The following is a 24,499-nucleotide window of genomic DNA, read 5'->3' as shown; positions in this document are numbered from 1 at the left end:
CGGTCGCAAAGGCACTTCATCAACTTTATTGTACGCCATAAAAAAAATCACAAACAGAATCAGATGAATAATTTAACCTCAGACATCCAAGGAAGGAAAAAGCAGCATTAGCTCTCAAGCCCGGCGAAAGGCGAAAGCTCTTAGGCGGCCACTGCGAATGTTTTGAGAAACAAGCCTTAGATTTATCATCATTGGTCATTTAAATTCAATAAAACATAACATACAACATTGTCATTGTTCAATTTACATAACCAAAACCTAGGTTTCAAAATCATGAATCAACTTTCCAATAAAATTTCAAAATCACAGTTTCTTGATTATTAGTAAAGCAGAAGCAACAATAACAATATTTTTTCAATCAGTTAATAATTATAGGATCGATCAACATTATGAAACTATATGGTTATTACAACATTGTCTCAGACATCCAAGGAAGGATAAAAACAGCACTAGCTCTCAAGCCTGGCGAAGGCGAAAGCTCTTGGGCGGCCACTGCGAATGTTTTGAGAAACAAGCCTTCAAGATATCATCATAGACAACAATTACATTAACTTTAATCGAATTAATCCAAAAATTGACACAACAAAAATCTGCATCATAGCCAAAACTAGTAGCAAACAACCTAATGAAATCAAAATCAAGATCAAAGTATTAAAAAAAAATAGAATTTTTCTTAATTCATAAGATTTTGTAAAAACAAACTGCATCATGGTTGAAAATTAGTATAAATTTGACCTCATTGAGAAGATTAGATAGTCCACAAAGTAAAACTTCAGACATATGCTTGTCTATTATAAATATTTTAATCATTGGTCAAAACATTATACTCAATCAGTCCCAAAATAAATGTCACAGTATACAAACAAACATCATTAAACACTTAGAAAAACAAACATCATTAAACTCTTCAAAGAAAAAACAAACATAAACTCATTCAACTAAAAATAAGAAAATTTGTGAATGGAACAAAGGACTCAGAATATGGGTGGTGATATAACAGGATGGTCGGCAAGGTCAAAAAAGACCAATTACGACGAACGAGACCTATCACAGAAATCATCAATGTCCAAATCATGTTTAAGATAATTCAAAATTAAATCAAATTTAGAATAACAAAAACACAAATTAGAAGCTTAAACAACAATAAACCCAGAAGCTGAAAATAAACTATGAGTGTAAAAGAGAAAACTTTGAAGAGGGATTGAAAAACCCTATAGAGGAATTGAAGAAAAAACTAGGTTGAGAAGGTGAATTCTGCGGCTATGTGATTTGGGAATTGTGAGTGTGAGGGTTAGGGTTTTAAAGAGTTGTTTGTTGGGGTTTGGTCTAGAATGTTCCTAGGGTGCGCAGTTTGTTAACCTACGCACCATAATCTCAAATGGTATAGTAACCGGGTTGAGTTTGGCCCAAAAGAAATTCATATGTGGGCTTAGTCAACTTTTTTGAGATTGTTTTCCATTGTACCAAAAAAAATTAGATGGTTTCTCTCCCGACCCCCCTCATTTCTTTTCTACCCCCTGAATTTTCATTTTTGCCCTTGGGGGTACTTCGGTTTATACGAACCGAATTTTTTTGTCGTGCTAAAAAAATTCGGTTTATATAAACCGAAATATTGTGTTCCAAATTTTTTTTCAGCTTTCCTGCATAAATTCTGCATGAGACCCTCAACTTCCACAATTTATTTGAAATACTAAACGATGTCCGATTTGAGTAAACGACCACTCGTTGGAAAGCTTAGGGTGTCAAGAATACAAATATAATTTTTGTTTTGAGGGTTAACTATCCAATTGGTTCAGTTTGACCAAATAATGAGTACTGGTACAGAAACAGAGCATAAACTTTTCTCAAACTTGTAGGTAGATTTTCTCATACTATACTTAATGAAATTTAACAATTCCGGTGTCAATCTTGTAGTAAAATTTGTCTTCTTTACACTGGATCAAAAATCATTAGCATACGACTTATATTCAGAGAGCTATGATAAATTTACCACAGGTATCTCTACAACATTTTATAGAAACTTTGCTCAAACTTGTAGGTAGATTTTCTCATACTATACTTAATGAAATTTAATAATTACGGTGTCAATCTTGTAGTAAATTTTGTCTTCTTTACACTGGATTAAAAATCATTAGCATACGACCTATATTCAGAGAGATATGCTAAATTTACCACAGGTAGCTCTACACGAATTTTCACATAAATTTTCCTTCTTTTGGGGGGTATATGTTATTTCGGTTTATATAAACTGAATTTTTTTTCCATGTTTAAAAACTTCGGTTTATATAAACCGAAGTTTGTTGGCAAAAAAATTTCATACCGCAAGGGGCAAAAATTTCATACCGAAGTTTGGGGGGTATATGTTATTTCGGTTTATATAACCCCAAGTGGGTTTATTTTGAAATTTTTGAATAAGTTTTTGTAATAAAATATTTTTAAAATTAGGTTTTTAATTTCCATATAATTTATAGCTAATATTTTGAATTTAGGGACTAATTATAAACCATCTAAATGTCTAGGAGCACGATTTTAAACTTTTTGGCTTAATTATAAATCCATCTTAAAACTTTTTTTGTTTAGGATCAAACTGACAACCACCATCAAGTCATATTCTAATGCCAATTGATCTACAACTATTCTTAAATTTTAAGTTTAGATCTTTTAAGAATAGCTTATAACTTTATCATGGTGATTTTTATTCTACAAACAAGAAATTGATTCAAATGATAATAGTCTTAAGAGAATTTAGTTATAAGATAACCTTCTTCACGTGCCTTAAATTTGTCGACAGAAATTAATAATCACTAACAATAACAATGACGGTAAATTTCTTATATATATATATATATATATATATATATATATATATATATATATATATATATATATATATATATATATATATATATATATATATCATAGTGATATAGTAACACATTAATTTGTGAGTGTACTAAGAAAAGGGAGCATCAACAGGCTATTCTAAGCCTCCAACTCCAACCACCGGTCAATTCTTTTGTCTATGGCATTATTAATAAGAGCTTTAGTTGCATGGAGTCATGCCACACAATCCTTTCTCCACTGGTCAAATTAAGACCATGCTTCACTTTTAAAAAAATAAATATATTTCGAATAATCTTTTTTCATATATTAGCAAAAAAAAATATTAAAAGATATCAAAGAATTTCTCATTTTTCAACTTTTAATTAATTATAAAGCAAAACTTAATTTAGAAAATTAAAGTTGCTTATTCTATATCCTTCTAGAAAAAAATCAGACTGCATGCTTTCTACCAAAAAAAAAAAAAAAAATCAGACTGCATGCCACTTTTCAATATATATTCAACTTCCTTAATTATATATGCTGCCATTGTCAACTTCTTTAATCATTCATTCAATTCAAAGTGGACCAAGTTATGTGTATCATTGTTGAATGATGAGCTACACTTTTTTGAATATATAGACACAAAAATAACAATTGAGAGAGAATTTGGATTCATTTGTGGATTAGTTTTCAGAGAGTGGAAAAACTTTATAAGATGTTGGAAGGAAAAGGTGTGGTGGAAGAAACAGACATGCCTTTGAAGATGCAAAATGAAGCCATGGCATATGCTTGTGAAGCCCTTGATCTCTATGATGTTTGTCATTGTAGATCTATTGCTTGCCATATCAAGAAGGTGCATTACTTTAACACTTTAATTTTTTTGTTTATACTTCTATTTTCGATGATGAATTTCGTAAAACTCAAATTTATGACGGATATTTTTTAAAAATAAAACTATCTCATCTTCGCTTTACAAGATTTCGACAAACTCAACAGTACCGAAACACACATAAGTTTTGACAAATCTAAAGCTTGAGTTTATAATATATTTTTATTCAGACAAACTCAAATTCAATTTTACCAAAATCTACTTTTATTTTGATAAAGTTGAATTTGTCAGAACTTGGAAGTCATAAAAAAAAGTATTGTTAAGATGAGGGGTATTTTGGGAAGTTCATGGTATTTTTGGGGGTAGGAGGTAAACTATTTTAACATTTGATTGTAGTTTTTAATGTTAATTTTTTTTTTTTTGAGTTTGAAGTTTGATTATCAATAAATGATTAAATAAGGTTGTGTTTGGTTTTTCAGGAGTTTGATAAGAATTATGGAAAGGGGTGGCAATGTGTGGTAGGTTCAAATTTTGGGTGCTTTTTCAGCCATACACCAGGGACTTTTATGTATTTTTCTCTTGAGACCCTTAATTTTCTCATCTATAAGGGAGCCTCCTCTTAATTTTACATGTATTTTGGAATGTGGAAGAGTTGAGGAAATAGAGTTTTTAGATTTTATATATTCCTATCTTAAGCCACAACAAAATGTTGTTTCTATTTCATTCATTTATTTTTCTCCTTTTTGTTAGGTATGATGTGTATGATTCACAATTGTTGTAAGCTTTTCATTTTTTTAATTATTAAATTAAGATATCTCTACGTACAAATGCATGGAGTAAATGAGTTGGAATTTCTTATTTTATTAAAAAGTACTTCATTTAGAAAAAATAGAAAAAATAAAAAGAAACAAACTCAACCAGATAATTGAGTCTTGCAAAAAAGGCTAAATTATCACAATATTGCGAATTAAAAGTGTGAATTCTAATTTAGAGAAGTATCTAATTTAGTGTTCGACACACCTTAGATATTATTACATCCGATCCGACAAAAGGAATCTATGACAAAAATAAAAGAGAAACAAACTTGCCGCTAATGTACTAGCAGCGAAATGAGGAAACACATAAGAAAGCTTCTCTTCCGGCCTCCATTTTTCTTTTTCCCCCTTGGATTTCCTTTTTTGTTCTTCAATAAAACTTCGGAACGCGTTTTTCGAATTTTTTTTGCCTTGAAAAAAAATTTCGGAATGTGTTTTTCGAATTTTTCCTGAATTTAAACTAAAAACTCTTCGAAAAACTTAAGAAAACGCATTTCAAATTTTTTTTAAGGGCAAAAATAGAGTTTCAGATGTGAAAAAAGAATCATAAGGGCGGAAGAGAAGCTTTCAACTCCTAAATCCAGAAAGTGCCCAGCCCAACTTGGGTCTGTTTTGCTATAATATGGGCTGTGCATAGTTAACCAATCTATTATTCAATCTAATAAAAAAAGAATCCAACTTTTCAAACTCCCTGAATATCCTCGGTCACCCCCTGAAATGATCAAATTAACCCTCTCGCTTTCTAGGATTTGAGCATTTTTTCGCACTCTATGTAGTGAGTGTCAATATTTTTAGCTCAAATCCACCCCATAGAATGAAAAAAATCATGAAAAAACAAGTTCGCATTCTAGAAAGCAAACTCACTGCAGTTTGCTATCTAGAAAGCGAACTCAGCTGCAATTTGCATTATAAAAAATGAACTCAGCTGCCCCCCCCCCCCATTTTTGCTATTTACACACTCGCTTTCTAAGTAGAGAGAGGGGTAAATTTGGAATATCATGAAGTGCGCATGTATGCTGGGGGCCAGAAGTATGATTCATAAAAAAAGGGATATAGTAAATTATAAATAGTATATTAAATATTTAATATATAGATTTTTTATTAAGTAAAAAAATAAAATGAATATAATCACCTAAAAAGTAAATGGAAAATTAGTTTAACTTGTTGTAAGATAATTTATAGTCTTTAAATTAAATTGTTGTTTTTTTTTTCCTTTCAAAATATCTAATTAATAAATTTGTGTAAAACAAATATTATTTTATCACTTATTAAATAGACTCTTTTTAATTTTTTTGTCTATAGAGTGAATGATAAATACCATAAAAACTCACAAATAAAGAGATCCAGATTCGAATTTGAATCTGAGACACCACATATATTCGAGGTAACAATTCCGACATTTATCTTGTTGAAACAAGACTTATAGATAGACATACTCTCTTCTTTTTTATGTTGAAATTATATAGACAAACTCTTATATAAAATAAAATAATAAAAACTTGTTAGTAATGATATTCCTTTAGTTCAGTTTTTAAATTGGTTTAAATTAAACTGAAAATCAAACCAAATGACCATGATGCTCTCTTTGGCACATTCTCAATTGCTTAAAATTAGAATGAATTTTTGTTTTTTACTAAAGAATGAAAATGTTTAAAAAATGCACTATAGGTAAATCAAATGTATGAGTATTCTAGAATAAGAAAACTTTTTCATAAGCAAAATTATGCAACTTCTGCAATCAACTTCTTCAACTCTTCTATCATGTGGTCAATTCCATTAGTCCTTATTATATACAAGGTGAAGATGCTGATATCTAAGTTATTTGAATTGTGTGCAGCGTGATTGCATTCAGTCAGCCACGACTAGATAGTTCAACAAAGATCGAAAGGTTCATATTTACTTGCAAATTTAAAATATTGAGCTTAAAATCTGAACCGTTCATTCAATTTAGATGTGGCTGACTGCATGCAGTCACTGGATTGTGATGCAGCCAAGATACATATCTAAGGGCTGTATATTCAAAATGTCTCAAAATATGTAATCATAAATTTACAATAATCTCCTCAATTAATCCACCTAAAACCATGTTTTCTACTTCATGAACAACTTGCTCAACTTCATCAGAAGAAAATCCATGCTTCCAACCACAGTTCCATATTCCATTCATCAATCTATTGTTGCAATTCATATCTCTCTCCAACATTGCACAAACATTGTCCAAAATAAGTTTAGTCTCAGAATTTTCACTATAAGATGTCAAATTCTCAATTGCATTGTTCACTTCTTCAACCAAGCTGCTCAAAGATATTTGCAATCTTGAATTCCCAACATAAGTTAGCAATAAAGGGTGAACTACTTGTGATGAGTCTCGAAGACTTTTTCGCTCGGCGAGTTCATTTGCACAATCCAAATAGAGTTTTGTATTGGCTATTCCGTTAGTTTCAATCTTTGGTATGATATTAGGATAATCAACATCAAGATTGAGAAGCTCATCTGCATGGTCAATAAATGATTTACTTGTTAGAAGCAAATATTTCAGCTCAGAAGTGTCTTTATCAGGTTGGAAATCGGTTTCACTGATACTCGTGGTGTCATCAATGTCTTTGTCTTGCTTGAAACCAGTTTCATTGATGCTGGCGGTGTCAAGAGCTTCCTCGGCTGAGATGGTATCATTTTCATGTTCACAATTTATCATCAAAACATCATCACTTGAAGAATTATGACGGTCCACCTCGCAATTATCTGTAAAAGGGTGAAATAAGTCACTTAAAGCTTCCGATTTATTCAGTGTAATGATATGTGTTGGAACATGATGAAGGAATAAGAGGAAACTTGGTATTGAAGTAAACACATTTGTTAGAACCATGTGAAGTGTGAATTGAAAAAAGACTCTTTTGAGTCCCACATTGGAAAAATCACACCACTTGGTAGTGTTTATATATCACAAGTTGGCAACCAAGGGTGTGCCCTTGGGGTACCCACTTTTGTAAGAAAGGGAGACCACACACAATGTCGAATATCACGCGCGCCGCCGCCGTCCGACCGGCCGGCTCGGCTCGGGCCGGGCCGGGCCGGGCTTGGGCTTGGGTGATATATTAATTTTTTAATACTAAGAAAAAAGAGATTTTTGAATTTAAATTTCTTTTATGTGTGTCCCTTATTTCGCACATGTTAAATGTGCTTCGACCAAGTCTTGAACGGATTTCTATCTGTTAAACGGTCAACAATGATGTGTCCCGCGTGTCCCTATTTTTGTGCCACGATTGGAACTTTGACTGAGCTAATTCAGCTCCTGAAAATCCTCTGATTCCAGCTCCCTGCTTGCCTATAAATACCACTTACTCTCTTCAGTTTTAAATCACTTTTCTTTTTCTCTGAATTCTGAGAAACTGCTTTCTTTCCTCTCTAATTTTTCTTCTTCGTTAAATTTTTGTTGTTTCAAAATTTGAACGGTTGTAAACCGTAGAATTGATATTCGTATATCAATAGAGTGGTTCGATATTTCGTACCATATTTGGTGTTATTCTGACCGATACTACAGTGCAGTAGTTTATCGGTATTTTCTTTGAAAACGGCTGTTTTATCCTGGGGACTTCGCGGTCGATATACTACAGTGCACTTCTTCGAGTAGTTCCGCGAAACGTCTTAAAGAAAGCGACCTAGTACGCGACTCAGCCAATAATTTAATTCGTTGCCAATTTTGAAAATTCGTTTTTCTGTTTTTTATAAAGTCAGTAAACCGTTTTACAACAATATGTGTTCTTCTGATATTCTAGAAAAGGGATGTTTGTGAGACTCTGTAGGAGAGCTTAAAGAAACAACTTATATATCCATAAACTGTTTTCAGCTTATTTTCATACGTTCTTCAGGATAACTTATGAAAACAGGTTGTAGTTTATTTTATGAGAAAAGTTTGACTTTATTTTATATTTTGTTATAAAAATAGCTTATACATAAGCAGTTACATGATAAGTGTCTATAGCGTTTAATTAAGTTGTTTATCCAAACAGGGCCTAAGGAACTTAAGCTTCGAATTTATTTCAAGTGTAATGATACACGTGCTTCTAATCATCTAAAATGTTGAATCAGTGATAGCTTGAGAAACTTACCATTAGTCTTATTTGCATAGGTGTCTACTTCTTCATGATCCATGATGAGATCTTCTGTTATTGTAGTGATTATTTTAATCTCGGTACACTCATCTTTACAAGAAACATTCATACTCATTCCCTCTTCTTCCCTTAATTGCTCATCCTGCGCAGAAGAATAGTGAATTAAAAACTCGTTCGAGGATTACTAAGCTAAACTCTTATGATGCCAGATAGTTCAAATTTCAAACACTACTATATATTCATCAGAGACTTAAAAATGACGGTAAAACTTACAAGTGGTTTAGCTGCTTCAGCCTCATCAACAGACCTTTGCTTCTTCATCGGACTTTTTCTCAATTCCTTTGAGTTATTAACTTTTGGTGTCTTTGGTTTTGTGATGATATTTGAATTTGAAGAAGCAGTGCCTTTTTTGTATGGAATCTCATTCTTCTCAATCCTCGACACACTTCTCGGCTTCCTCAACTTTTCACTACTAGACCTGATTTCTCCTTGATCTTGAGCTTTCGTTATAGCTTTAGCTTTTGAAACATCCTTCTCTACCGGCTTTCTGCTAATATTAATAGTCTTTACCTTAACTTTTTCATCGACTTTTTCACTTGCCTGTAATCTGCGACTAGCTTTTTGAACCACCTTCTTGTTTTCGACCGGTTTGATTTCTTTCACATCAAATTCCACAACCTCTTTGACGCGCTTCGGTCTTTCTTCTTTGATAATCCTTTTGGATAGATTTTCTTCCACGTCTTTTCTCATATTTGTATCCGAACCTTCCCTTGGCTTGAAGGTTTTTGAAGAGACTGTTTTCTCTTTTAGATTTCTAAACGAGAACTCTTCCGGACGAACTGGCTCATAAGTTTCTACAAATTCTTGATATGTAGCGCGCCGAGGTTTCATGAGCACAATCGGTGGTAAATCATCAAACTTTTGGTGATCAAGATCATCCGAATGATGAACATGATTATGAAGCTTGTGCTCTCTAATAGGACTATTCTTCAAAAATCCATTGTAATGAGTAGTTTCAAGAATTTCCCTCAGAGTCTTTTGTTTCTCGATATTAGCCCTCTCAATAAATGAACTATTCTTTCTTGCCTTCGGCGTGTCAATCTCGAATACAGGTCTCTTTTGATTCACAATCTTTTGATTCTCCAACTGTTTTTGCATAACAGATGGAAATGTTCTTGAGGGGACTTGTTCTAATCCCATCAACTTTGCAACAAGATTGGTACTTTTTTCCTTCCTTGGAAAATTCGGTGACGATGAAGAATCGGAAAGTTTGTCATACCAAACAACAGAAGATTGACTTGAGCTTGTAGAAGGAAATGCTGCTGAAGCTGAATCTAATCCTTCAGAAGTGCTTGTGCTTTGGAATAGATTCTGTCTAACCAAACTCTCCTTAATCACTTTCTTAAGTTCCTCTCTACAACTACTCGAAGAACCATAAGCAGAATTGTGTTCAACAAAATGATTGGAATGCATTGTTCTAATTCCATCATTCACCTTTGCATCAATTCTACTTCTTTCACGTTCCTCATCTTGTTTCTTCTTCGATCGAGCCATATTATTCGAAACTTCTTGCACCTTTTGAAGCATCTCAAGAGATTCTTGCAAATCAAGAGCCCCTTTTAACAAATCCTTCGCAATATCTTCGGATTTTGCACCGTACTTCAAACCTCTAGACCATGACTCAATCATGTTGTTCAACTTCTCGGCACCTCTAGACACCTTCACAAGCTGCAAAGAAGATGGATCAAAACCTCTTTCGCTCGAAACTTTTGATGACACTTTCTCTTCTTTGTCTTGTTTGTTTGTCTCTAAATTTTCGGCCGTCTTTCGACTCTTTGTCTTGTCCTTCATTTTATGAGAATTTGACTTATACCTTCTTATACTTCCACACTCAACAACTCCTTTTGGATCATCACATGTCACAAATGGTTTATACATGACTAAGTCCTTACTCTTTAAGGATATTCTGTCACAAAAATTTCATCAATTAACTTAGATTCTAAAATTATTAAAACAAGTTTATACTACAAACACCAAAAACAAAACTAAATTTATTATTAAAAATTTAAAATCACATAGTAAAAATAGAATAATACTTACATGATATTGTCCTCTTGGATCTCACAGCTTGTCTACATTAGACAAAAAATAATACATGTCTGTCCCACTGAAACAAAAACATTATATTAATCAGTCTCTATCAAAACAACACAATAATCCCATCTAGAAAGGAACAACCAAAAAGTCTAAATCATTAGCTCTATAAAATTTTGAAAAAAATTAACAATTTGCTTATGTTATGTTTCCAATTAGATTCTTGAAGCAACATGCAAAAAAGAGTAGAAGATCTGTAAATAATTTTCCAGAAAGTGCACAACTTATAAATGATGCTAAAAACACTAACTTTAATCTCAGAGTCATAATTTTCATTTAAAAATGATTTTTTTTTTTTGTGATTCTCTATTCTTTTTCTTTTTTTTTTTCTTTTCTAGATAACAAAAATATACACTTTTTGTTACTCTTCTTTAAAATTGATGAAACCAAAATACACACTAAAAATTTGTTTTTTATTTTTTAATCAAACACTAAAAATAAAACTAAAAATCCAAAAATCACATAAAAATAAGCTAAATTCATAGTTTCATGAAACAAAACTTACCCTTTTAATTTTTCTTTCAGCTGATCAGAAGCACCAACATCAAAACCATGAGAAGAAAAAATGACCCATTTGAGAAATTCATGAAAAAATCACATAAAAATCATAAAAACTTAATCTTTATGGTGAATTAGTGAAAACCCAAAAAGGTTTTGAGAAATTTCATCAATGGTAATGAAATAAAAGAGATTCAGATCCAAATGAGGGGTGTGGTAAAAAAAAAATGGGGTGCATTGACTTTTGTTAGAAAAATAACAACTTGTAGAAGAACAATAAAAGCTTGAAAAAACAGCAAGTGATGGTGTTTGGTTTTTTGATATGTTTAATGATTATTTATGTTGAGACAAGACAATGAAATCTTTGAAGGATTATGGATATGAAAAATAGGAAAAAAAATGGGTTTGATTGTACAAATGTTGTTGTGTTGCAGAGTGATAAAGAAGCAAAAGGTGTTTGAAAAAAACACAAGAGTAAGGAGGAAAGAAAATGGCTCCACGCAACTTCACATGATGATGAAAGCAAAAATAATAAATTTGGAACTTTCTTTCTTCTTTCATCAAAGTTAGCAACTCTTTATTATATTTTGAAATTAATTAGCTTAAAAAGGGTGTTTTTTTTATAGTCCTTTATTGTTGAGATAAATATTGCAAAATAATAAGCAAAATATTGGACTCAAGTTACTATTAATAAACTCTCTCTAAGACTAATTGTTCATGAAAATTTGTGTTTAATTTTTTGTGTGAATAATTTTTAGTCAGATTTTACTTACCCTACGTTCGAACTCTGAATTATTTAGACCCCCCGCATTCAAACTCTGAATTATTAAAACCTCCGTTCCCTGATAACTAAAGGGTTAACTTAAAAAAATTGCAAAATAATGAACCACTCCACGACTTTGTGGGTACTTTTTTTGTGTGTGAATTATTTGGTAATTTTTAACGGGTCATGCTAAACGGTGTCCTCGGGGCACTAATTAAGCATATTAAAAAAAAATGACAAAATTAATGATGAGAGATATAATTTTTAACATCTTTAAGGTATTGAATGCACAATTTACAAAATAAAATTTCCATTTTGATATCCTTAACCAGGCACTATTTAGCATTTTCCATTTTTAATAGACAACAAGTTAATGATATTGCTCATGTTTTGGTAAAGAGTGTTTATCTTTGATACTCTTTGCAGTAATTTCTAATATTTATTTATTTTTTTAACTTTTTTTAATTATGGATGAATTGAGTTAATTTTGAGTTAATTTTGGTTGGAGTAAAGAATATTAAGTATGTACCAAAAAAAAATTAAGTGATTTGATCGGTTAAAGACAAATTATTTGAAAGAATTTAAATTGAATTTATCATTGGAACACTTTTTTTTTTTTTTTTGTTAAAAAGAAGATTAAATGTTTAAAAATTCAAGATGTAATTTAGTTTTTCTTCAATTATGGTATTAGAGTCTATCGTTGTGGCAAGCATGAGGTGAGTTAAGTCTTGCATTGTTTTTTTTTAGGCAAGTTTCACGTTATTTAGAAAAGTGAATGTTAAACATTTTATAAGTAAGAATACCCATAAATCTAATGTCTTAAGGTTTTGGGAAAAAGTGTGGTGTTTAACTCACTTGTATTGTTGCTCTTAGTCCATTGTGGATGATTCTTCGGCTGTCCCCTCGTGACCCAACAATGGTATCAGAGTCGATAGTTCGACAAAGGTTTCGACCGACTCTTTGTATCGAAAATCTTCATGACAAAGGTGGTCATGCAGCGACATCCGCTGAGCAATGGCAATGGCAGTGCAAGTATATGGATACAAAAGCTTCCGTTTGAGGGGGGATTGTTGTGACAAGTGTGAGGTGAGGTGAATTAAGCCCCACATTACTTAGAAAAGTGGATGTTGAACATTTTATAAATGAGATGATCCATAAACTTAATGTCTTAAGGTTTTAGATAAAAGTGTGGTGTTCCACTCACTTGTATTATTGCTCTGAGCTCAATGTGAATGATCAATCGGCTGCCCTCTCGTGACCCAACACAATTTAGGCCACCCAATATTTATATTCACGCATCAAATTTAATAGTGTCTAACGTAAAATAGAGTATTAAAATCTCATATAAAAAAATATAAAGCCCAAAAAAATTATATAAAGAGTGGGACATTTCACTTTACAAGTTGTTATTATATAAAAATGACTTAAGTTCGACATAAAAATTAAATAAGAGTTGTGCTATTTGCACATATTTTTTGCCAACACCATATCGACAAATGACATGATACATGTGAATTTAAGTATTGCACGGAAATCGATCATGAATAAAAAATTGTGAAAAAGTGAATTAAAGCCACTAACCGTATAAAAATACGGTGTGGTTGTCAAAATGTGTGTTTATATAATTTTTCTCATTTAATAAATTATTGATTACACTTCTGTCAAAAGAAATAATTGTTGATTTCACATTCAAAGAGACTCAGGACCATTTAATCAAAATCAAAATAAAAGTTACTAGATTTGTTCTAGTGATGAGAGGTTTGAGTAATATGTTAGAGGTCATAGGTTCAATCCTCAACTTCATTGCAAACCAATTTTTTTTGGATAATTCGAAAAATATTTTGATTTTTTCTAAAACTAAAATTATCAAGTTTGATATCAAATCAGCTGATCGAACAAACAATTGTTTCCTTTTTGATCCAAGTTCAAGTCATTACAAGGTAATTACTGCATGTTTTGAGTCTTTTGACTTTGGAATACAGAAATTGATCTACTTGAGATCAGTAATAATGAGTTAATAATTGGTTAATTGTTGACATACATAAAGGATTGGCTTCATACCATGCCACCTAGGGCATGCAATATGATTATTAAATGGATAAAAAAATATGTTTTTAATATAGTTGTGAGTTTAATTATTAAATGGAAGTATGGAATCATGGCCCAAAAATATTGCCTCTATTTCATGTCATTCAAAGGTTTTATTATGATGGAATTGACCCATAAAAAAGGTTTTATTATTATTATTTTTTGTCATGTAGCTTGACAAGAAATTAAAAGAAACGAGTCGTGACATATGCTCCTCAAAAGCATATTGCTGGTCATGATTCATGGCAAGAAAATAATTGTTTGAAGATTTGGAATTGAAGTTTTATTTTTTTTATTAATTCTCTCCTTCTAAAAGAAATGAGATCACAATAATTTAGAATTTGATTACCAAGTACGTAAAGTATAGTAAAAAATTGTTCATACCTAGAATCAAATTCAGTTTGCGTGAACGATTCGTCATAAAGAGAACTTATTAATCATTTAAACTCAATGTCTTAATTGCAGTTTTGTTAATATATACTCCCTCTATTCCTTTTTAAGTATCGTTTTAGATAACGACACACATGTTAATGCACAACTTTAATCACTAATATATTTAATTATACTGTATATTATAAAAAATTATGAAATTTTTATTTTTTGAGAATACTCATTGAGACAAATTTAACAATATCTTATATGCTAACGTTTGTTTTTATATATCAATAAAAAAAAATATGATCAAAGTAGTACGCACAATTCTCGAATGACACTTTAAAAGGATCAGAGTAAGTAAAAGGTAAATATATTCTAGAGAAGATAATTAATTGATTAATTACTCCCTTGAGTAGTTTTTATAAGAAAACTCAATTTTTATTTTCATTAAATAAACTAGTATATCTGGTCTATAATATAGATCAAATTCATCAGTTATCAATAAATTTAAAAAACCAATTGTTTCTTATAAAAAAGGGCGAAGAGAGTATTATATTTTCATTTCTCATAAATTCTTTTCATAAAATGTAATATTTTTTTGGAAACACATTAATGTTGACAACTGTCTCAAATATGATTTGAATATTTCGTGAGAGTCTAACTCATTTTGTTTAGATAAAATCTTAGTCGTTGTTAGAGGTGTTTGCGGTGCGGTTTGGTTCGGTTTTAAGCATAAAAGTCATCCTAACTGCGAGATAAAAATGCATGCGGTTCGGTTTGGTTCGGTTGTTTTTTAAAAAGTCATCCAAACCAAACTAAACTAAACTAATGCGGTTAGAGTTGGTTCGATTTGTGCTGTTTATCACGACATAAAAAATATGACAATATTTCCAACTTGTTACAAAATAAACATAGGAAAATTTAATTTATTTTATTGTTTACATGATACAATATGCATATAGAGCAATTGCATATATCTAATAACTTATTTTTAGTACCAAAAGTATGGTTTTTGACAACATACTGTTTTATGGACTCAATCTGGGTTGATTGATAATAGTTGATAGCATAAGTTAAGTATTGCGGTTTGGTTTGGTTCGGTTTCCTGAAATGAAAATCACAAACCAAACCGTGCGGTACGGTTTAGAAAAAATGATCCGCGCGGTTAAAACTAAATGCGGTTTTTTGCGGTTTCAGTTTGGATTGGTTCGGTTTGCGGTTTTACTTTTGGATTGGTCTGAATACGATCACTTCTAGTCGTTATTATGTTATCTTATTATTTTTTTTGGGAAAATATAACTATATTTAAATAAATAAAGTGAATAGTTGAATTTCAATACAAATCAGAAGGAAAATATTTGGTGTTTTTACCTTTTATTTTTAGATAAATATAAGGTGAATGGATATCATCGGTCCAATATAAGAGAATATCTTAAAGTTCAAAAAAAAACTTGCAAAAGTATTTATATTTAACTCTCTTCAAGAAGATTGATAGGCTCGAATTCATAACATCTTATATCCAAGACATATATTTTTAGTATTGACCAAATATTTTGAGTTATTAATTTTTTTTTGGATAGACAAAATGACCATAATCATTGTAAATTCACACACACAAGTGAATGACACATGAGTTTGAACCTTGATCATAATATTCAACTTAACAATTTCGACATTCTTGAGATAAATAAATGGGAGATCATGTAATCGAATTTCGATTATAGGATTTTTTTTTTTTTTGGAAACAACTAAATTTCACTTATCGAATAAAATTTAGCAATTTCCAAAAAAATAAAAAAATTCCTGTAATCGAATTCCGGCCGTACATATAAAATATCTCTACTAATTGAGTATCTAAATATGGAAATGAAGAGATTATTAGTTCTAATATTAGTTGTAGTAAATTATTTACGTAAGGGAACACATATTAAATAAGAGTTGAAAAATATTTTTTTTTCAAGTAGCCTAGTAGTCTACTTTTATACATTTAAATATTGAGAAATGTGAAATCCGAAGTTCGAACCCCAGTCACTCCAATAATATTTGTGGTAGCTATCATTTGAGCTACATTTATGGGACGAGTTGAAAAATGTTTATACACAATTGATGTTTTAAATTTGATATTTGAATGAAACACAAATCCACCGACAGATTTTGGTTGAAAAATAGGAATCGCCTGTACACTTTTTAGGTGTGGATTAATTTTTTGGATTAATAATCTTTAAAATTGTTCTTGTTTGGTTGTACAATGCCTTGATGAGACATTATTCTTTTCGTTCACCGAGGAGAGATCAAACCACCAAATACATTTATTCACATAACTCATATGACACTTTTTACTAACTTTGCAAGTATATTTTAAATTTTTAATACTACCATTGAAAGAAACTGATCAAATATTTTCATCATATACACACAAAAAATCATTAAAAGCAACTATTTTCAAGTATTGAATTTATAGTTAAAGCTTCAACTAAGTTTATTGATTATTCATATTGGTCTATTTCTAAGGACAAATATCAAACATTTATCACTAACCTAACTTGCTAGCTTCTCCACAACTTCTCATATATTTAGGAACCAAATCACCATCTTGAAAAAATATATCATAAACACTTTATAAGTGAGAGACCCATAAATCTAATTACTAGGGTTTTGGATAAAAGTGTGGTATCCAAGCCATTTGTATAGTTGTTCAAGACCTAATGTAATGATCCTCGGACCCTCCCATGACCCAACAGTGGTATCAGAGCCGATGGTTAAACTGACTCCAACAAGGCTCCTTGTGTCAAAAGTCTTCCTGAGAAAGTGTTTAGGCGGCGTGTCCCATTGACGACTCACAACGTCGGTGCAAGTGGATGAAAAAGCTTCTGTTTGAGGGAGATCATACCCATAAAAAATGGATGGACTCACACTTAAGGGGGAGATATTGTTGGTATTAATTCAAGTGTGAGTTGAGTCCCACATCGGATCGAAAAGTAGATGTTGAACACTTTATAAGTGATAGGACTCATAAATCTAATGTCTTAAGGTTTTGAGCAAAAATATCGTGTCCAACTTACCTGTGTAGTTGTTCAAGGCCCAATGTAATGATCCCCGGACCCCCTCATGACCCAAAAAAAATCAATTTGAAATGTTGATAAAAAAAAAAGAGGAAAAATAAAATTGACTAAAGGTTGATATGCTTTGCGTGATTTTGATCATATTCGATTTGGAGCATGGTTTAAGTTGGTTAATTTATCTTTTCTCCAATATGTTTTGAATGAATATAAATGACAAGTTCGGTAATAAAATAGTTTAACCAACTTATAATCCTCCAATAAAATTTATAATGCTCCAATCCAACATCAATTTTTTCTTGTGGTCAATTATATGGTGTATAAAGAAGTTTTCTAAATGTATATAAACACATATTTGATATCTATATTATATTTAAATAACTTTTATTGTTACTCGCGCAAAAAAAATGACACGAAAAATAATAATAATTTATTGTTACTATTATTTTAATACTAATAACTATTGTTTTAATTTTAAATTTATTACCTATATAAATAATTTTTAATGTTTAGTATAAAATATCGCATAAGACCCGTGTGAGGAGCGGGTAAGTGTAGATATAAGAGGGAGATTGATGTCTTATATTTTGGTTTTCATTTTACTTAAACTTGTTTTGGCAAAAGTTTATTTTGTAATATTCAATATTAAGTTTGGCCAATCATGTGATATCATTGTGTGCAAGTATGGTTAATGCATTGTATTTTAAACTTAATTTTAATCAAATTCATTAAAAAATATGTTCGGAGAATTTTCACCTATACACACACCAAACACACTTTTTTAATAAGAATAAATAAATAGAGAAAGCGTGTCTTAAAAATATTAAGAAATTTAATATAAAAATATATATCCACCTAAAATTCGTACATTTAACTTTGTAAAAGTTGAGATATTATATTTTTTTTATCTCAAAAAGATATTATATTTTTTAATGTATTTTTTTAACTTTAAGTTTATTAAGTATTCTTAGGACACATATTATAAATACCCAAAACATTTTAATAACACAAAATACCAAATTACCAATACAAGTCACGTGCAACAACACAAGACCAAAAATAAATTAAAAAATAAATAAAAATACACACGTAATTAGAGGTGCCATGTTTTATGGTTTAAAGAGATTCATGATGAATTTGTCAAGAAAAGAAGAAAATAGACTCAAATGAAAGTTTGCTGGAAAATTATTTTTCTCTTTTGCTTTATATATACCTCAAAGACAATTTTTCCTTTTGCTTTTTATGGCTCAAAGCAGTTTTTTCCGGTTGGTTGCTAAAATAAAAGAAGCACTTTAAACTTTTCCAAATTCCAATAAACAACTTTTATTATCAAATTTTTATTATATACTTAAAATTATTTAAATATAAAAATATGACATGTATATAATTGACCCAACTAAGACATTAAACTCAAGTGGTTAATAAACTCCTCCTAAGACGAATATCATTCGAAAGAACCCGAATTAAATTATTAATGTGAACATTCACGGAAAATATACTAAAAGAAACACTTTTTTTTTTTTTTACCATTTTTAAATATCATAATGTTGACCATTTTTGTTTTCCTAAGTCACCATCTAAAATATCTACAATAAATTGCAAATTTCATCATTTAATTTAACTGTATCTGTATTTTACATCTGTCATAGTACTATATATATGAAGATAAAACCAAGTTATTCAAACGGGTAATTTTTTTAAATGCAGTCACAGGACTCTTGTTGGAGAACACTGCTATTGGTGTCTATAATAAATAATGTAACTGAACTCTCACCAGTTTTATTTCCTTGTTTGGTTGTTAATTTGAATCCAAGTCAGTATTAATATTTTAAATTTCAAAAATTGACACAAATTTAGAGTTCAAATTTACTCATAAATTTTATTGTACCAACACTTCTGATTGAAGACGTATCCGATATTTGACATGAGTTGGTGTACGAGACTAATACCAACACATAATTACATACATTAGTTTATTTACTTTCACAAAACATTATTTTCATTGACGTGTCAATGTCGTATTTAATATCTGTGTTAGTGTTTTATAGCTCCTTAAAAATACAAAATACCACACATCAATTTTTTAAGAATGGATGGAGTAGACATGATTATTACAGTACTATGTACATTCAGTAGCAATTGAATAAACCAACCCAATTAATTAAGTGTCTCTCTCATTCTTTCCGTTGCAGAAAAAAAAAAAACCAAATTAATTAGTTTGTGAAGAATAAAATTAAAACACGCGCCAGATAGGGGTCGAACCTACGACCTTCTGCTTAGGAAACAGACGCTCTATCCACTGAGCTACAAGCGCTTGTTTACTTGATTATGCATAGTTAAAGGTTAATTTTGCAATGTTAAATAAAAATATTACTCGTAACACAATCCTTAATATGATGAAATAAAAATTATCTGATGTCACAACAATATTTTTATTTTATTTTCCTTAAAAAAACAATATTTTTTATTTAATTTTTTATGAAATGTGACAACAATATTCTAAGAAATATTTTGAATGTCCCGCCTCAAGAACACATATTACTTTATAAAGGTAAATATTGCAACCATAGATATAAGTTTGGTCTAATTGCAATTAATGGATTAAACTCAAGAAAAGAAAAATTAAGCCCATTTGAACTCAACTCACACTATAGTCTAATCTAATTCAAAAGTTCAAATTATTCTTCTAGTGGTCAAGCAAATATAGGGAAAAGAATAGTAAGTATCATATAATAAATACTATTAATTGTGACCAAAATGAAATTTCATGAATTTTTGCCCATAGATGGGTCACATAGCTAATTCTAGATATTAACATTTTTCTCATGTCACATTCACATTACTAGTGTTCTACTAAATAACAACATAACAACCAAGCCAAATGTTGCAAAATCTCTATCATAAAGTCACTATCTATAAAATTTGAATTTGAATTGAATTTAAGGAAAAATGGTAGGTTGACATGTAACTTTGACAAGTGGCATGTAGAGCTTGTGTGTAGACTCTATACATATTACACATTTAATTTATATGAATTTGAATTGATGGACTCCCAAATTATTCTATGTCACTCTCCGGCAAATATATATACTATTGCAAGTTTCAATTTCAATTAGTCAACCAATTTCAACTAGATTTGGAGGTCATTGTAATCATGGAGTATTAGTTGTAAGTAGGGTTATTGTGTTGAGTATTCACATAAGTAATTATGTTTGATGTAATGTAGTTTATTATGTTTTTCAGATCGAACTCTATCTACATTAATCATATTGATCGAACTCTAACGACAATTATATTATTACATGTCTTTATTATATGGTTGTCTTATGTTAACAACTAATTGTCTAAGTGTTGTATTTAATCGGATAATACAATTGTCCTCGCCCGTGCGTTGCACGGGTTCCTAACTAGTATATATACTATTGCAAGTTTCAATTTCAATTAGTCAACTAAGTTAGGGCATGTCCCAACTCAGTCAAACTCATCTTGTAATGCTATGTTTTCTGTTGATTATTATAGCAAAAAAAAAATGATTTATTTAGTTTCTAAACATGTTTCATATCTCACAAAAACATGAATTTAATTTTACCGTCAGGAAAATTTTGCTCTAATCTTGATATGTCTCTGAGACGCGACTCATCTAAACTATTTTGATATAATTTTTTAAAAAAAATTTAAATGACATACTGTGATATAGCGCAAGTAACCGTCGACAGAGAGAATAATTTAAGTTTGTCCCATTTACTGTTCCTACATTTGTTGTCCATTTAAGAGAGATGGATACAAGTGAAGATTGTTAAGAATATATGATGATTTTTAGTTAGTAGCTTCCATTAGTTAGTTAGAGTTTATTATTTTGTTATAGTTTGTTATTAGGTGATTAGTTAGTTAACCCTTAAATTACTCTATATAAGAGCCACAATTGTACTCTTTTTTTTATAATCTTTTATCAAATATGAATCCTTCTGAATTTTACTATCTTGAAGACTTTCTAAAGTTTTCTCCATTTTCCCCAAACCATGCAAATCTTAACAAAGATTAGTAAGACCCATTTAAGGCAGATTCCACTTATTATTGAGTTTCATTAATCTTCACTTGTGTTAAAATTTTGCTCTAATCTTGATATGTCTATGAGACGCGACTCATCTAAACTATTTTGATATAATTTTTTAAAAAACATTATAAATGGCATATTGTGATACTCCTATAATGCAAGTGACCGTCGACTAAGAGAGAAATTTAAGTTTGCCCCATTTACTATTCCTCCATTTATTATCCATTTAAGAGAAAGATGGACTCAGGTAAAGATTAGCTAGTGAGACTCATTTAAGAAATAATATATTGTATCATAAAATCCACTTTGGGTTGGTCGAGTAGTGTTGACTTGGGCCCTTGGAGTATGCTCCTCTCAAGGTCTCAGGTTTGATTTCCACTGGTGCCAATTTCGGTGGGCTAAGTCCATACAGAGCAAAAAAACTCTGGCTTTAAATGGGGCCCCCGCAAGTGGGCGGTGGGATTTGTCCCCTTAGATTAGTCGGTCCAAAGTCCGGATACCAAGTTTTCAAAAAAAAATATATTGTATCATAATCATAATATTTAAAAACTCTTGTAACTAGATTTGAAGGATTGAACAGAACAAGGATACTCATATAGATAGATATACATAACCCCACACACTTTCAGACAATAATAAAACAAAAACTAAATCAGACAATAAAAATAAAAACTGAAAGCAGCCAGCAGGTAGGTGCTGTTTCTTGTATTTTTGTGGTCACTGATTGGGGTGTAAAATGACATATTTTGTTACCTTGTGCCCAAGTGTGGCCTATAGTACTTTCTGTTCATTTTTGTTTTTTACACTATTTATGTATGGACATGAATTTACCCCCAACATCTTATAATATGTACCACCTTATTCTATAGTGTTCCATAAATTTAGATTTTTTTGTTAAAACCGCTTATTTAGTGTTCCATAAATTTAGTGTTCCATGAGTTTTTGTAATTTTTATCTTAAATAGATAACAACTCTACTTAAGATAAGTCTTAACATTCTGCATGCCTAAGTTCAATCTCAAACTTGAAATTTTGGTTTAAACTAGAAAAAACATGTGTTAGTTTATCTAATTGCTATTATTAAATTTGATTGTTTTGAATTCATATATAACAAACCATTGTAACAAATGATGACCTTGAGCTATATATATGCCTTTGGATTGGGTCAAGGTTTTTGATTTGTGGTGTAAAATTTTGAAATTTAAAACACCGAAGAATTTGATGATAATATTTTTTTTAAGTAGTCTAGTGACTGAAAATTCATTAGTTAAGAATAAATGAGAAATTTTTAGCATGAACACCAAAACACTATGGTGATAACGGTATTTAAGAAAAACTCATAAACCGTTAATTTTAATGGGTCTCAATAACATATCAAATGATTTTCAATTTTTCTAAAGTTGTTTATAGATGATCTATATGATATAAACTTTCAATCTAACAGTGAATTTTGTAAAATTCATATTCGTTATAACATTATTCATGACTGATCCACCATGAACTACTTGAAGAAGTGGTCCATATACGAATTTCCTTAATAGTACACATGTTAGCAAACTTATACGAACTGACTAACTTACACAGCCGGTGAGTGGGTTTAAATTAACAAGTTATCTAAAAATTTGTGATATTCACCTTAATTAAAGTGTAACTTGTTTTTTTTTTTTTTGATAAGCTAAAGTGTAACTTGTTAATTTACACCAACTAAAATTGATGGGTATAAATTAGTAAATCTTCATAATTACCAATTATTTTCTCCGATATACTTTCATTTCGGATGCCTATTTCTTCAACCCAACATACTTTCAAAAGTATATTTTTGGATATTTTTTTAATATTCAAAATTGCACATGAAGCAGGCTTTAACATTCAGAAGTATATCGTGTAAAAAAAATAAAAAATTCAGAAGTATATTTTTAGACAAATCTCGTCCGAATTGATTGGACCTCCATCGTGTCGGGGGACCAAGCAGGGAAACCGCACCATGGGCACCACAAAGGGACTAGTGTTGGAATAAGAGTCAAAGACGACGTAGACGTCATACAAGACAAGTAAAGACATAAAGTCATTTCCATTGCGAGTTTCAAACAAACAAAGGTGCAAGTTAGTTTCCTTGCAGCTGCCCTAATAATCTATAAGATTTATTCAGCTTTCTCTGAGGCTTGAGAGTCAGTGCTTCTTACCTTGTCCCAATCAGAGTTTAGCTAGCTCATTTCAAGAAAGCAAACAAGTGCCTGAAAGTTCCCAACAACGAATTGATCATATACCCATCTTTATTCTGTAGAGGGTCAAAATTGGCACACAAAATAAAGAGAAAGATATGTGGGAGGGGGGTGGTGTTAAGAGCCAGCCTTTCTTACAACAGCAAAAGCCCAAAAAGGATACAATGTAATAAATGTGGATAATTTTATACACTATCCAAGGGCACAACTACAAGTACCCCCATTTTTTGCAGTACACCTAAATTTTCACAAAGTTTATGTTCACATGTCTCTATTTTCAGCATTTGGATCATTCATGTATGAAATAAACTTTAATGCTAGGATAGAATTGCTTCTTTTTTGGAGTTTTTCACATAAGCAAGCTCATAATGTAAATTTTCTTATGAAATCATTATTTTATTAATTGAAAAATATTAGAACATATTTTTGAGCTTTTTTTTATTTTCAAAAAACTTATATAAGATATTACTATAATTTTAAACATTTAATTAATAGTTAAAAACAATAGGATCAAGGGGTTAGAATAAAAGCATTTTTCATCCCATGCATGCACTATTCTAATTGTAGTTGAGCTCATTATGTGGCTATCCGGAAAATAATACAAATATCATTTGTAATTAACAAAAGAAATTATAACCATTAAAAAGGTAGTTGTGCATACTCTATTATATGCCAATTTCTTCACCCACTAATTAACTAATTAATTCT

General features: G+C 30.5%; 2 protein-coding genes and 4 non-coding genes across 6 annotated transcripts; 1 reads left to right on the top strand and 5 right to left on the bottom strand.

Moving 5' to 3' along the window:
- Positions 1-74: 74 nt before the first annotated feature.
- LOC123887746 lies at positions 75-197 on the bottom strand. Its single transcript, XR_006801746.1, has one exon. It is a non-coding gene; the product is annotated as a small nucleolar RNA SNORD14 (small nucleolar RNA).
- A 218-nt stretch (positions 198-415) lies between these two features.
- LOC123887747 lies at positions 416-538 on the bottom strand. Its single transcript, XR_006801747.1, has one exon. It is a non-coding gene; the product is annotated as a small nucleolar RNA SNORD14 (small nucleolar RNA).
- Positions 539-970: 432 nt separating this feature from the next.
- On the bottom strand, positions 971-1,068 carry LOC123887819. The gene has a single exon (XR_006801812.1). It is a non-coding gene; the product is annotated as a small nucleolar RNA Z43 (small nucleolar RNA).
- A 2,412-nt stretch (positions 1,069-3,480) lies between these two features.
- LOC123885705 (dynein light chain 1, cytoplasmic-like) lies at positions 3,481-4,478 on the top strand. The gene is made up of 2 exons (XM_045935013.1): positions 3,481-3,676; positions 4,132-4,478. The coding sequence occupies exons 1-2, from the start codon at positions 3,539-3,541 to the stop codon at positions 4,273-4,275; spliced, it is 282 nt and encodes a 93-aa protein (XP_045790969.1). The 5' UTR covers positions 3,481-3,538; the 3' UTR covers positions 4,276-4,478.
- Positions 4,479-6,188: 1,710 nt separating this feature from the next.
- LOC123884391 lies at positions 6,189-11,849 on the bottom strand. The gene is made up of 5 exons (XM_045933476.1): positions 11,239-11,849; positions 10,680-10,746; positions 8,853-10,545; positions 8,577-8,721; positions 6,189-7,209 (listed from the first exon to the last, which is right to left on the bottom strand). Exons 3-5 carry the CDS (start codon positions 10,515-10,517, stop codon positions 6,509-6,511), a joined length of 2,511 nt encoding a protein of 836 aa, XP_045789432.1. The 5' UTR covers positions 10,518-10,545; positions 10,680-10,746; positions 11,239-11,849; the 3' UTR covers positions 6,189-6,508.
- Positions 11,850-19,757: 7,908 nt separating this feature from the next.
- TRNAR-CCU lies at positions 19,758-19,830 on the bottom strand. The gene has a single exon. It is a non-coding gene; the product is annotated as a tRNA-Arg (tRNA).
- Positions 19,831-24,499: the final 4,669 nt, after the last annotated feature.

This window comes from Trifolium pratense, linkage group LG5 (assembly GCF_020283565.1).
Source record: "Trifolium pratense cultivar HEN17-A07 linkage group LG5, ARS_RC_1.1, whole genome shotgun sequence".
In the NCBI taxonomy this organism is placed as follows: domain Eukaryota; kingdom Viridiplantae; phylum Streptophyta; class Magnoliopsida; order Fabales; family Fabaceae; genus Trifolium; species Trifolium pratense.
This window is presented reverse-complemented; position numbering and strand designations above follow the sequence as displayed.

What these genes read in the sequence shown, in the direction of transcription:
- LOC123885705 (XM_045935013.1), top strand. Translation starts at nt 3,539, where the DNA reads ATGTTGGAAGGAAAAGGTGTGGTGGAAGAAACAGACATGCCTTTGAAG. An exon ending in TTGCTTGCCATATCAAGAAG is followed by an intron (nt 3,677 to 4,131) that starts GTGCATTACTTT and finishes TTGGTTTTTCAG; the next exon opens with GAGTTTGATAAGAATTATGG.
- LOC123884391 (XM_045933476.1), bottom strand. Translation starts at nt 10,517, where the DNA reads ATGTATAAACCATTTGTGACATGTGATGATCCAAAAGGAGTTGTTGAG. An exon ending in CTGAAGCAGCTAAACCACTT is followed by an intron (nt 8,722 to 8,852) that starts GTAAGTTTTACC and finishes TCTTCTGCGCAG; the next exon opens with GATGAGCAATTAAGGGAAGA. An exon ending in CTATGCAAATAAGACTAATG is followed by an intron (nt 7,210 to 8,576) that starts GTAAGTTTCTCA and finishes ACCCTTTTACAG; the next exon opens with ATAATTGCGAGGTGGACCGT.